This window comes from Drosophila suzukii, chromosome 2R (assembly GCF_043229965.1).
Source record: "Drosophila suzukii chromosome 2R, CBGP_Dsuzu_IsoJpt1.0, whole genome shotgun sequence".
Classification (NCBI taxonomy): Eukaryota; Metazoa; Arthropoda; class Insecta; order Diptera; family Drosophilidae; genus Drosophila; species Drosophila suzukii.
In genome coordinates, this window is record NC_092081.1 from 3,462,304 (window position 1) to 3,477,296 (window position 14,993).

At 42.7% G+C, this 14,993-nt stretch overlaps 1 protein-coding gene across 4 annotated transcripts in view; it reads right to left on the bottom strand.

Moving 5' to 3' along the window:
• Positions 1-14,993, bottom strand: part of LOC108019865 (uncharacterized) — a 39,365-nt gene that overhangs the window by 10,550 nt on the left and 13,822 nt on the right. For 2 of the 4 annotated variants that reach the window (XM_017087919.4, XM_017087917.4), the window contains exons 3-4: positions 6,503-6,701; positions 3,224-3,292 (exon numbers count right to left, since the gene is read on the bottom strand). In XM_017087919.4, the coding sequence (XP_016943408.3) occupies positions 3,224-3,292; positions 6,503-6,701 (268 nt within the window). The remainder of the gene's footprint in view (positions 1-3,223; positions 3,293-6,502; positions 6,702-14,993) is intronic. The other 2 variants (XM_017087920.4, XM_017087918.4) reach the window with 1 other exon arrangement.

Below are 14,993 nucleotides of genomic sequence, written 5' to 3' on the forward strand. Positions count from 1 at the left end.
AAATAAACAAAACTTCCGTTTAGTCATCTGCCTCTTCGGTTCGTTTGCCAGCATTTTGTACAACAAACACAAATATTTGAGGGGACAAAGGATTAAATGTCGTGTTGCCATGTGCCTTACTTTGCGGACAAGGGCTCAGCTGTTGCAACAGAAAGGAAATTGGTAAAAAACGGCAACTGTCAGCAATTCGAGCAGGATGAAGATGGAAGACTTGAAAGCGGAAACCTAGCAACGAAAGTTGGGGGTTATAAACCCTTTGAAGGACGGCTTTCTTATCAATTAAGAGACCATAATCGCAGAGTTCTAGGCCTGGAAATCAATTACACTAAAGTAAACCCACACTCCCCGTTCGGCCAAATAAGAAGCAGATGAGAATGATGATGAAAGTGGGGCTGGGATGGAATTGGAAGCGAGAATGATGATGATGGGGATAGCATGCCGAATCGGAAGATGGATATTCATTGAATCGTGCCATTTATTGCATGCCACATGGCCAACAAGCTGTCTAAGTCTGCCTTGAACCCTCTGCCAGCCCCGTTCCTCACACATTTAGCTCTGGTACCCGAAAAAAGAATTCTGCAACATTCACACTTTTGGTGGCCCGACTTGTCAATGGATTGCCAGCTCCTCTCCTCTTTCCACAGGAAGAAATTAAGTGAAATTTGTTGGTAAAAAAAAGATTTTTGCTTTTAATAAAATGTAAATAATTCGAATAGTCATAAACATTTTCTTTTAAGTATCTGTAGATTATTAGATAAATATAGTCTATATGACCGGCGAATTCCATATAAAATCTACCCGAATTCAACTCTGATCAAATTAAAATGTTGTAAAATAATATATAACAATAATATAATTTTTGCATATCACCCCATAGTGTTGTGAAAAATCTCTTTTTTTTAGTGTACATGTTTTCTTTGAGTGCACTCCCCTTCCACTTCCTCTGAGCCACTGATATGCCAATAACAATAAAGTACACACACACACACAGCTGCTTTGTGGGGGAGGGACTTTGACTAAGTGAAAAGGAAGGACAGTGGCAAAAGCAAAACCAAACGCCAAGAAAAGCGCAAAAGCAGCTGAGGGAGCAGCGAGCATAGTTAATCGTTATTTACAGACAGATAAAGTGCAGAAATATTGCCAAAGGAGCTGGAAGTTGGAACAGCGGCAACGGTAGCTCATGTATCCACTCCGCCCACTTCCTCTCACTCCTGGCCAAACTCCTTGTGGTGCAAAAAAAAAGACAGCATCCGCATATGCGCGTCCACTGGGAAAAAAGGATTAAAATATTGAGACATTAAAAATAGTTTTATAAAAAAATAATTGTCTAGGATTCCCTCCGTTATTGTAGTATCACCTAACTCATTTGTAAATTGTTTTAATAGGATTCTACTTATTTTAACTTTACATCAAAATATTTATTATTATTATTTAAAAAATATTTTTAAATGTTGAACTAAGTTTGTTTTTAATATAACTTTGCTTTTTAAAATTTTGACTAATTTGATAACACCCAGAAGTATGTTTCTGTACTGAAATACTTTGGTAAAATACAGGTTTTGTTTATACTTTTGGATAGTAGTTTCTTAGAAAGTGTAGGTAAATCATTCGAAGCCTTTGTTCTGGCTTCAAGCCATAGTTTGTTTTGAGTGCAGTAATCGGATTCCCATGCACGGACCACGCTTGAAAACTGGCGAGCTGATAAGGCGGAGAATGGGAGGTCGGGGGCAACTGCCACTGCCGCACTCGTAAATTTGCTGCGAGCTGGGCCGCCTGCCAAAAGCATAGAAAATCAGGCAATGGCCAGAACGGGCCAGAACAGAGCAGAGCAGAGCAGAAAGCACTTTTCCACTTTTCCTCTCGACGCGTTTTGTCTCCGCCGCTTCCTGTGAAAATCAGGAACAGCAGGCGGCGGGTGGCCATTTGGCTGCGGAAATCATTGGCCAAAAAGTGGGAGTGGGCGTGGAATGGATGCCACTGAAGCCGTGGCCACACGCTGCTCCTTTTCACACCATAAACTCCAGGCAGTTAACTCGTTTTCGGGGCTCCGGCTCGTCCTACTTCTTTTTTGTTATCAAATTCAATTACCTAAAGCCGGAAATGCGTATGCCAAACCAAGCTCCTTCCGCCGGAAAGTTCCGGCCATTAAACTTTCTTTCGGGCCGACAAGGGGCATCCTCCGGCCATTGTGATGACAGTTTAGATTGTGATTTGCCATTGGAAGGGTCTTGATCGAGTGGACCGAAGGTAATAAACCGTCGGAATGTCCTATTCCCAGTTTTTCTAAGACGCATTTTATGTGACTTTATGTTGGCCAATTTGCATGCAAGTTCTCTTAAATGTCACTTCTCAAGAGTTTGGGTATTCCTAATCTGCTGTTTTTGCATTAGAACTTTCTTTTGAACAGTACTTGGAATTTGTTTAATTTTTAATTGTAGGTACTACCAAATAGCTTTCAAGTAAAATTGACCTATACAATAGTAAAATGGATCCAACCCATCGGATTGTCCATTTGACCAACGAAATAGTTACTCTCCCGACAACATTACCATTTTATGAAACTGACTTGTCTTGTATTGTTGCTTATAAAAGACAAGTCACTTTTTTATTTGTTAACATTTTTTATAGTTTTTTTACTATTCGTATTGGACGATTTTACCCATAAAATGTTTTCGGTGTATTTAATTTTTCCATGTAATATACGTTTCTTTTTCGATAAACTAGGGTATGTGCAGACTGGTCCTGTCTCTATTGGGCACTGTGTCTTTTACTCCTGCTGTCGGATAATTTGATGTTGATGTTGCTACATATGCATGTAATTTAAGCTTGTAACTTTTAATTGCCCGGCCAGGCGACCTTGTTGGCATTCCCAACCGCATAAACCGCACAGAGCGCAAACGACTGAACACGATTAATGACCCCCATGTCCATCTAGACCCCGGAACCCCGGAACCCCTGAATCCCGGAACCCCGGCGCACCCCACCCAAAGACCCCTGCCCCGGACAAAATCTCTCACACGCTGACCGCACAGGAAATTAAAATGCTTTGGGAACGGCCCAGCGAAAGACCCAACTCCGGCGACATCAAATTCAAAGTTTATTTCGAGAGCAATGTCCGGGCTGGGTAATAACATCTCAACTTCGCAGGGGGCGGGGCAGGGGATGGAGATGGATATGTATGTACATAGATAGATGGATACATTTCCGTAGGAGTAGTACTCACTTTCTGGAACTGCTCCTGCAAACGCAGCAGAGCGCCTTCAACTTCAATCATCCGCTTCTCCAACACATCCTGCAAGAACAACAAAACAGAAAAACCAAAAACTCAGGAAGCAGCGCAAGATGGCTAAATGCTATGGCTAAGTTCCCAAAACGAAAAGTTAAAGCTAGCCGAAAATGTGCATGGGTGTTTTTCTTCAATTTTCCGTGTATGCATATGTGGCCAGTGAACCAATGGGTTTTTAGGTGTGAGTGTGGGTGTGTTTGTAAGCGGTTTCAGTGCTGCCCAAAAGCTTGTTTTCTAGTTTTTAAAGATAGTTAAAGTAATCTTAGAAATAGTCTTAAGTGCCAATTGCAAGTTGTGTGGAGATTTGTAATTATCAGAAATTATAGCGTACAGTTCAGGAATATAATTATTAAATTTAATTTATACATATATGTTAAGTTACCTAGTAATTAAAAAATGTTTAATCTGAACTGCCACTAATTGAAAGGTATTATGTGTGCTTTGTTACCACCTATAAGTAGGGGCTATAAACATTTTGTGGCTACAATATGCAGTGACAGCACTGTTCGCAGCAGTGCGAGAAAAATAATTATAACAGCTCGAACAGAAATGAAAGCAATTGAAATTAATTTACGATCTTGTCACCGCAACGAAAACAGAAAACAGATTCGAGGTGTAAAAAGCAAATCATTGAACTCTTTTGGGCACAATCCCGATTTTCCGAGTGAAGGCAACATTGCATTCGGACCAAAAAGTAAAACACAATAAGTTTCAACTTAATCCGCACGCGATGAGGAGAAGGTCTGGGGCACAAAAGTGGGTACAAAGTGGGAAAGGGGGCCCAAGGGGTGGGGACAGGTGGGCAAGTTGCAGGTGTGCATGGCCAATAATTCACCGAGAGCAAGGCTGACATGCCACAGAAGAACGGTGGCACAAAAGGCCGACTTTTCGAGTAGAAATCGCTGAGGAAAAGCGCCCAAAGAGATCAGCTACTTAGAGCACTATGTACAGATACAAGTATGTCTATAGTATAGACTCTATACCTACATAATACACACATGACAGGGAGTCGCCAGGAGGCGGGGGCGTGGGCAGGAAATGGAAATGGCAATTTCAAAGTATTTCCCTGCCTAAAAATGGCCAGCCAATGTTTCTCGGCTCGAACAGACAACACAAAATCACAAAAAACAAAACAACTAATGTGACGCCGCCGCTCGTAAAACACCAGTTTGCTTTTTTGGATTTTTTCCAATTTTTTTTGCTGCTTTCTGTTTTGTTAAACACTTAATATTAGTTGTGGAAGTTGTAAAAATAATTTTTATAGCTTGAGGAAAATGGCTGTGTTGTCTTTTGAAGCATGGGTTTTGTTTTCAGTTCGGCCTTTTTGCGCAATAGACAAATTGATTTTTGTTGTTCTGCCGTAACGAGAGAGAATTTATAAAGATTACGATCCAAGCGTGATTATGAATGGCCAAAAGAGTTGGCCAACTACGAGAATGAATGCCATGATTTGTGGCAGGAAATTATCCAGTCTCGAGGTGGAGCTGCCAGTTGTACACAGAAAGAAATAAGTCAATGTCTCTTTATAAAGACGTGTATAGTCTCCAACAAATTCTTATAATTCTTTACTCATTTTATTTGCAATACCTAATGTATTTTGATGTATAAATACCTTCCGATACCCGAACACTCATGCATTATTCACCTTAAACCATTTAAAGACCAAATAAATCCGTATAAAAATAAAAAAAACCTTTGTCTTTTTCCCATCGATTTCTGGAACGTATTAAAGCCCCACTTCGAGACTTTTTTCCGTGTAAACAAATATAGCAGAAGTAGGTACACACATATCCATATGCTAATGCAGGCAATGAAATGGAGACGGCGACAACAATGCCAGCCCATAGACTTCTATTCCAGCTGGCGAAACTGTGCGCATGTGCTGCCGAGTCGGAGAATCGGAGAATTGGAGAATCAGAGCCAGAAGCTGCAACTCCAGAAGAGCAGGGCATCGGCGGCGGGATGGGGACACGGGGTAAGGAGTCTGAGCAAACACAGCAAATAAATAGCTGGCAGTTCGTTGAACCCTCCTCAATCACTCGTCGCCAGTGCGAAACTGCACAGTTGCAACAGCAACTGCAAAAGCAACAGCAACTTCAAAAGCACGGCAGCAACTTATGGGGAGAGAACGTGACTGGGTTCTGATGACAGCCGTGGATGTGGATGCAGTGCATCAGCTCCATTGTGTGCGCACAAATAATCGAGATGCCATTTGGCAAATTTGCCGTGAGTGGGTGTCTGTCCAGGCAGCTGGAGCTCGGCTCTGGGCCCTGGGCTCTCGGATCTTGGTAATCGAGACACGCAGCCTCTGGAGCGGATTCGTGGGTTCAATTAGCAGGAGCCGTGACTTCTGGCTGGCCAGGCGGCCTCTCCAGTGGATTCTGGGAAGCATTACCGCGTCAACTGCCATTTACATGGAGCAGTTACCACGTTCCCGGCCGCTACAGCTGGCCCGGCTCATTTGCAGCCGCTTATGGACCATCCAGGCACATCCATAGCCTGCAACTACCATAAATCAACTGCAGCGGCTGCGCATGCGCCATACTTAGTGCTATTAAAACGTCACGGAAGTCGGAACGTGAGCAGCAGCGAGAATTTGGAATTCGAATGCCGTGGAGCGAACATATGGGAGCACCAGCACTGTACCGCCGATCCATGGGAAAGCCCAGCTAAGCCAGGTAATTGTCAGCATTTAAATGCGATCAATTAGGCCGAGAAATTGGGAAGAAATTGAAGAGAAGTTGCCGTGACCCGGGATTCCCGAGATTCGCATGTCAAGAGGTCATTTGCCGCATGAGGAGTCCTTCATCAATCTCTGGAGCGCCGCTGCGATGTGTCTCAAATGGCACGTTAACGAGTTCAAGTGGCTCAAACCGAAGAGCCGAGTTCAAAGGTGTTTGCCTCGCCGAGAGCCTCGTTTGCATGCCGCCGCACTTTGGGAAAATTCTCCTCCACACGCCAATAATGGAAAGCTTTCCCCATTGGTCGGGGAAAATTTGGGTTAACCACTCACAAAACACCAGAGCCGAAGGTTAGTTGATGGTGGGGAAGTAATAGCTATATACGGGGCTATGATTTGATTCGGGCTGATTTGATTGTCTGTAATTGGATGGGTCTACGTCTATCCCAAAAGCGCTACGTGCCTTTCTATCGAAACCAAAAGCTGGGATTTACCGAATACCAGGCCAGGGGTTAATTATGGTACCAAAAACTCACCTTATCACAGCCGCCGGATCCGGAGATTGAACCCCCCTGTCGCTCCAGGGAGAGAGTTCCCGCCTCTGATTCCACGGGCGTCCTGGGCTGGTGGACCAACTGAATCCTTCCCTGGGAGATCTGTATGTAATTCGGGGGTGGCGGCATACTATCAAGCACATCGTCCTTGTCGTCTTCATCGCAATCCTTCTCGTTCTGCCTAAAATTACATAGGATAAATTCAAGATAAGTTGGTGTCTGTTTTTGGTTCTTAAACTTCGACTTTATCCATTGGTTTCACAACAGAATGGCTAGTAATTATTCACTTCACTGGCACACAAAGTGGTTTCCATATCGCCTTTAAATGGCTGGCGTATTTTTTAGATTGCCCCATAAAGAAGTGTCAAAATATTTCCTATTGCTCACGTCGCTTATCGGAAAATTCCGAAAAAATTAAACAAGCGGCAAAATGGTTACACAATGCAAAAATATATACCACACCAAGTATAGTAAATATAGGCTAAAAGAAACTTTGTAGAGGCAGCTCATAAAGTGATCTTAACAGATAGTTGCAATGACCAATACACTCAGAAAAAAGAACAAAAGTAATCGTTAATTGGCTTCATGTTAAGCGAAAAACGATAGTTGCTTAATAACCGTTTTGTCTATCATTAAATATTTAATAAGGAACTTAAAATGTTATTGGTTTGTCTTTTTAAGTATTAAAAAATAAAATAAATGTTTGTTTCTGCTGGGTAAAATTATAGTTCCAACTAAACTAAAATATAAGTATGCCATGGGATTAAATGTTTCATTTTTGCTTAGCCCATGCTTACTGTTTAAATCCGTTTGATGGGGGTTACCACCTTGCGGCGATTTTTGACACGACCCAAATAGACTGCGACAGAGATATCAATTGTGTTTGTGTCTTTGAGTGTGCAAAGTGCATGGGATCACCTGCTGCTTTTTGGGGCTTCGGGGGACTCGGATATTTGTACCCGTAGATACACGTACAAAAGTACTCGTATCCTCGCCATCCCAGTGCTAACAACGAAAAGTCGCTCGTTATTTCCAATTGAATTTGCAGCTAAGTGCAAATAATTCGATAAAATTGCCACTCGGAGGCATTCGAGTGGGCAAACACAGGCCAAAAAGTGGAAAAAGACGAAATCACCATGAGGCCAAAATGGTTTTGGCTTGCCAGCTTGTCTACGTTCACATCTAAGCCAGCTCCGGCCCCTCACCCTTTCGGCTTTTAGCTCTTAGCCCGGTCCAGCTGCAATCCAGTTTTACACACTCTAACTATCGAGTTGCCGACTGTCGACCGCCGACTGCCGACTGCAGTTGAATAAATGGCCACAAAAAGAGCAAACAATCTTACAAGCTAATCGCACAAAATGTTTCGTTTCGTGTTTGACGTTGACACTGGACAAGTGGGCAGTGGCCAGTACCGATGGATGTTTGTATATAGGCCCATATATCCCCAGCATATCGGTGTCCATATCGCGCATATCGCTTTCCCGGTCTCAGCATTCTGCTGCCCACGTGCCCCACAGAATTTTCATTCGTCTCTGATTTATAGGCATCGAATAAAGCAATCAAAATCAATTTAACTGTTATCAAGCTGGCCATTGGCAGTCGGTAATTAAGTGAGACGCCAAGTATCGCATCGCGTGCAAGTGCGTCACCCATCAGCCAGCCTCCCATCGGAAATCATCCGCAGACTCGCAGTCATCATCCTGCGTTCGCGTTAGATGCAAACCTAATTAGCCAGACGGGCGAGTCAAAAGGCCAGCTAATGACATTACAGGGCTTTAATTAACGTAGCCCCGCAATTACCGCTGCCCGATTCCTCGGTTCTCCGAGTCCCCGATTTGTCCAATGCCATCCCATCACCCGATCAATTGACAGTGAAATAGTGCCGAAGGCGGCAAGGTGCAGAGTGCAAACGTTGCACTTTAGGCGGACCAATTTAGCACTGACTCATCCAGCTTATGTGTGCATAACATGGACTGAGAAAAACAGTGGCCAAAAACCGAAAGTAAGCTGAAAGCTGAAAGGTTTCGAAGTAAGCAGAAAAAATTGTTATTGTCATACACCGTGATGACGATATAATTTTAAAAAGATATAATAATAATAATAAGTAACAATAATAAATAAAACCGAATCACCTAGTTTACATTTATTTAAAATATATATTTTATATAAATATAACCAAACCAGACTACAAGGATATTTAAAAACATACCTATACAATATATTACACCTATATAAGTTTATCCTGTACCCTCTTTAGACCTTTTTTTTGTTGGAGAATGGTATAAGGGTAACTAAGTACTAGTTCAAATAATCGAATGATTTCTGTAGGATGTCTTGTTAGTACGAGTATATCAACATAAGACAAGGAATTCGGATCAAAACAAATGTGTTGTAAATAACCTTCTTAAATGATTTTCTGTCCAAATTTGTTTCCAATAAAGGGATTTTTTTGCATTTTCCGTGGGATGTGCTGACGTAGACTATTAGCTTCCCTCAGTGTACGAATACAGGAGCCATAAGACGCACAAGTTTTGCTTGAATTTGCATTTCTATCGAAGTGCTTTCCGTTGAATGCGTGGATGATAGCTCCCTGGCAAGGGGCAGTTGTCCCAGTATAGCTATAGCTTCAGCCGATTCCCTATCCATCGGTCATTCGGTTAAGCCCCAGTCCCCAAACCCCTTGTTCTCCTTCTGCCTTTGTGGCACATTCGTTTACTGATTATGCGTTTTATGCGACGACCATAAATTTCCGCTGTCGCTGCTCTCGTCTGCTTCCTTTTCTCCCTTCTGCCCCACATATATCTCCCATAGAGTATATCCCCACTCCCAGGGCAGTCTCATCCGCTGTCCAGCGCTTATCACTCGGCCATTGCAGTCGGCATAAAAATAAATATTGCACAAATGCGTATAAAAAGTAAATAAAATAAAGCAAGTAGCCGTCGCAGGGGACTCCGTTTTATACGACCTACAAATAAGCCGCAAAGGCGCTTACTACCGATTCGCCCCGCACTCCTCGTTCCGATTTATTTCCCGGGGATCTGGATGTGGAACCTCGTGCCGTCTTTTAAGAGCGATTTGAGGGGCATAATTATACGAGCACTGTAATTGAGGGCTGCTCACGCCGATAAGCCATGAGGCATAATTGTGGTCTCGGAACTTCGAGATAAGAACTTGTGGGCTTAAGCGGATTCCTCGGCGATGGGTGACCCACTGATTGGCCACTTTTGCTCAACGCTTTCAAAGCACTTATTCACACACGGAAAAACGAAGATATATTATTGTGACAATGTAAAAATCAATCAATTGTGTTTTTCAATTCAATTGGCGTTGATTTCGATGAGAGAATTTAAAACAAATATCTAAAAATATAATTTAACCGTGTTTAATATTCGAGTCATGGACCTATTTAGTTGATCATTTTCCTCTGCCTACTGACGGCTGCTAAACGCTCAATTTGCATTAAACACACCGAATTATTAAACAGCAACTGCAAAGTGCATGTGGGAATATTTGCACACATGCTGTTGTGAATTTTCCAGCGGCTTTGTGTGTTTGTGTTGACAATGAGGTCGCCAGAGCAAATAATTTACAGTACTCTGCAGTAATTGCCATAATTTTCGACTGCCATTCGAACACGGCCCGTCCCCCCATCCCCCCATCCCCCCTTCGAACTCTCCGCCGCCCCCATTCCTGTCATGAATATTGAAAATCGAAGTTAAAGTTGAACCGCCCAACTGTCCAGCTGTCCGAGTGTCCAACTGCCAGAGCTCCACGCTCCGCTTGTGGGTGCCCACTGACATGGGCGTGGGCTGGGAAAAGAAACTATAGCTGAATCAGAAACAGAAACAGAAACACACACTGGCCACACGCAGATGAAGTTGCAGCCTCCTCCAAGCGGGGCCTCACAAACAGTCCAGCTTCTATAAGGGGAACTCCCTTACTTACTCTTAATAACCAAAGGGTTCTTGATCAACATCAAAACTTCCCAGGGCTTTATAACATTAATCTACAAAAGTAATATTATGAAAACTTGGAGTTTTGATACTTGATACTTGACTTTCGAAACACATTTTCAAAAGTATACCCATGTTTGAAGTGGAGTCAACTAAATATTTTCAATTTTGGCAGTATTTTCTAAAGTCCCGAAAATCTTTAAAGCATTATGGGAAACAGAACATTCTTAAACTCAAATTTTTGAAGAACCTGTCCACTCCATACATTCTACTTAGGGAACCTAGACTATAGTATCGATCTCATCTGATTCAATCGTTCACTTTTGCAATCCATAGTGCACTACTGTCTGCTGAAGCGGTGGAGTTGTTCCGTTTGTTGAATTGCATAATTTATGGGCCTCAAGATCGATTTTAATCGTTGCTGTTGTATCTCACGGCCTTATATGGCCAGTAGTTTGTGGAAGACTCAGAACAATGTGCCGGGGGGCGTGTTTGTTCTGTGTGCCTTCACCGTTACATACAGGCACTTAGGCATACATATGTTCCTGTGTTAATTTATTCATGAGCTGGCGAGCGGGCTAAGCTTCCGTTATAAATCCGCGCTTAGTGCACTTTATGCTCCGCTGCACACTGGGTACTGCCTCACTGCCTCACTCCCACAATCTCCCCTATCCCTCAGACTCGGGGGCTTGTTTGTTCGCCAAAGGGCCCTCGTCTTCGCCTCACATGTAACCCATTTCGCAGAGCTGAAACAAATCCAAATCCAGCAAACGCAGCCCAAATAGGCGTGTCTGCCTGTCCCTCTTCTCTGAAAGGTTTACTTTAGAATGAGGTCTTTATTCAGGGCTGTCAACTTTGGGTATTTTCAAGTCAGATCTGGCTGTTCAGGGCACTTACAAGAAAAGGTAGGATATCTCGGTACACCTTTATCATAACCCAAAAATACAGTTCATTTCTGTTTTATGTCCGTTCAATTACCAGATATTTCCGGTTTTCACTTTTCTTGGAGAAAAGTCTTTAACTAATTACCTCATTTCTGACTACAGTTGCATTAAAAATGGAAAACAAATTCGATAAAATTTCTCGAAAGTGCAAATCCGGTCATGTCTGTATATCTTAAAATACTTATGACTATAGTATAATTATACTCAAAAATTTCAATTTTTTGTTATATTATTAAAATTAAGCCAAAAGCCGTAAAAAATTTATCTCTAAAGAAAATAAGCCGGAAAATTGTAATTAATATACAAAATATAGCTATTATAAAAAACGGACTATTTTATAGGCTTTTTAAAAGCTAATAAAGCTAGAAAATCTGTACAATGATCCCCATCTCTCTTCACCCGCGTGGATGTGTATTTTGTCAGTTGAAAAGTATGGCACAAAGTGTTAGGCAAAGTCAAACAAGAGGCCAAAGTGGATGCATCTGCATCTGCATCTGTGCGTGTGCACAGGGCTTTGGGCCCAGCTAAGTAGTTATGCCATTGTTTCCCAGCGCTGCTCCGAAATTGCGTGGGCGTGATGAGAAATGCGAGTAGTGGCCCCTTCTCATTTCAACACCCTCTTTTTGTCTGATGTTATCGATACGGTGATGACCCACATCTGAAGGTATACGTGTGTCCCCTCCCCGTCGCTGCCTCTTTCCGATCCCCAACTGATACTGAGCCCACACTGGAAATTTGCATAATTTGACGACAAGTCGGCTCGGAGATTTATTATACACGCTTCATATGAGCCAAACCGAATATGGTTAAAAACCGAGATAGCGATAAGCATCATATAATTGTGCCGAACAGGAAATTACGACGACATAATTGAGTGCCGTGTTGCCGAATCGAAATGAGATCGCAGTAGGGCAAAGCCCTAATCCACAAGTACTCCCCTGCAGTGGGAACACCACCTTCATTGGCGGTTCGAGATTCGAATGAATGGGAAGGAGGCGCCAAAAGCCAAAAGCCACAGCCATACACACATCTGCTGGCCTGTGTAAATATTTATGCAAATATAAACAAGGGCCGAATGGCTGGCATGTAAATACTACTGCCAAATGCAATAGATTAAAGCCATCCAGAGACGGCGTGTGTCACGTTTCATTCCGGGAACCAAGGAGCAGTCAACACGAAACGGAAGTCAAGTGGACACTTACTGCTTACCTGGCCAAACACCTGGGACCTCCGCCGATTGACAGGCGCGAGCCGATGGTGGCCATTGCATTTGCATTTCGAGACAGCACTCGGAGAATCACTGAGTTTCGAGGATAAGAGTTTAAAATACTTCAAGATTTAGGTCCATAGGGTGCTGAAAGTTAGTACTTATAATGTTGGCCAAACATAAAGCTAAGATCCTTCTTATTCGGAATTGGATTGAATATTTTAAATAAAGTTCTAAAAAAGTATTTTTGTCCAATATTACTATCGAAAAAAATGACACACTTCATAAACCTATAGTTTTTCTATATGCGCTCGAATTCTTAAACAACTAAACAAGAAATAACACAAATTAAAGTTCTGAAGTTCTAGATATTTGAAACCATTAACATGGTTAACCTGATCTTCTATCATATTATTTTGCACGAAAACCAAAATTGGGAAATTCAATTTATTGCTGTTGGCCTAATTCGTATTTTCCCATACTTCGAATCTATGCACCTCACGGAATTTTAAGTAATTAAGAAACTTGTGCATATATTTTCCTCAGTGCGGCGGCTGTCTGCCTCCAAAAGGAAGCCGTCAAGGTGCAGCCGTCGGTTTAGAAAGTTATTTGCATGCCACGCTTTAACCGAAGCCGCTCCTCAACTCTCGGGTGCTTTGCATGCAGATTTTGGATTGGCACTTGGCCAATACCAGCGGAAGCGATCGGTATCGCTCTCACTTCAAGGACAATGGGATGTTAATTACGGGCGACCCAGCCGATGTTGCCGAATTGTTTGCCAGCGCTCCACGCACCCTAATGACCCATAAACACTGGCTCAATAGGCCATTTCCGCCGTCGTTGCCCAGATAACGCACCTTGGTCTGGGCCACCTGTCGCCCCATCGGCCCCTTTTTGGCCAAACGAGCACATCTATAACGAATGCCAGGCCGGGCCATAAACACACGTACCCACATATAAATTCTATTTATCAACAAACATTTTCGCTGGCCCCGCAACAACAATGGCACCTAGTTGGCTGTAAAACCCAGGTCGTGTTGGGTGGATTGGGTTGGAGCTGGGAGCTGGGAACTGGGACCTGGGACCTGGGGTTGGGGTTCATTTGGGGCGCCCCACCCACCGACCAAACCCAAAAAACTGACTTGCGTTTAAAGCGAACGTTAAGGGCAAACTTTTAATTAGAAAGCAAGTACGGTCAGCTGGTAAATGGCTGGGGAGCAGTGGCAAATACGGAAACTATGCACGGGAATATTTCATTATGTGTACATATGTATACAGATGTACATATCAGTACACGGAGAGAAAAGAAACCTCAGTAATCATTAAATTAAGTATAAACATGGTTTTTGGTTTTATTAGTAGTTTAAAAAAAGGTAAATGTATAGATCAGAGATAATTTATCTGATTAGAGAATATTATCTGTAATGTGTTTAAATTGGGAAACATAGTGATTTTTAAACCACATAAAAAGTTAGTTAAAATATCGAATGAGTATTTTTTTAAGTGCATGCGTGTTTGCGTAGTGGCACTGACTTTTCCGACTCAGCGAACTCTGCATGTTTAAGTCCAATAACGGAATTGAACGCACAATAGTTCGCAATCAACCGAGTTGAGATGGGGTAGGTTAGGGTCATTCCACGGATGAGGGAACGGCTTTAGACGGCGTTCCGTTTCCACTTCCCGATCTCGAAGCCCGCTCCCCACTCCCCACTCCCCACTCCCTACATTGCCGCCCCCAAATTCCCAGATGATAAATCGCAGGCCGACATCTCCATTGCATCTGCATGTGTCAGCCGCTCATTAAAAAGGTATTCATCATTATCCCGACCGCCGCTGCAGTTGTCGCACCCAAAGTGAAAATGCCGCCAAGACTGGGTGCGAGAATTGGATCTGTCGCTATATCTTTTGCGGCGGCGTGTTCGCTGTCAAAATCCATTCCAGGCAGGGGAAATGGGGGGTCCCTCAGATGTTTTTATTAATTTCACTGGGGTAAGGTACAACGACTTTAAGCCCCAGCTGAAATGATCGATGTTAATGAAGGGTACTTCTTGGGGATTTTCGCAACATGGAGCCATTACTTGAAAAACTGATTGATGATTTTGTTAATTCAAGGGCAATGATACATAATCCCAAGCAATGATCGTAATGATCAAGCTTACAGTTTAAGCTTTATGCAGATGCAATACTTCCAGGTATTGGTAGAAGATTAATCTAATACTTCAAAGTCAATTTCGCGATTTGAACGTTTAACGGGGCTATTATGTTTTGATTTATAGTAAAGTATAGATGCCAAGGTGGCGAATTAATAGTATTAAAAAAAACAAGCTTATGACGCAAAACGTGTTGCTATGCAAATTAGATATAGTATA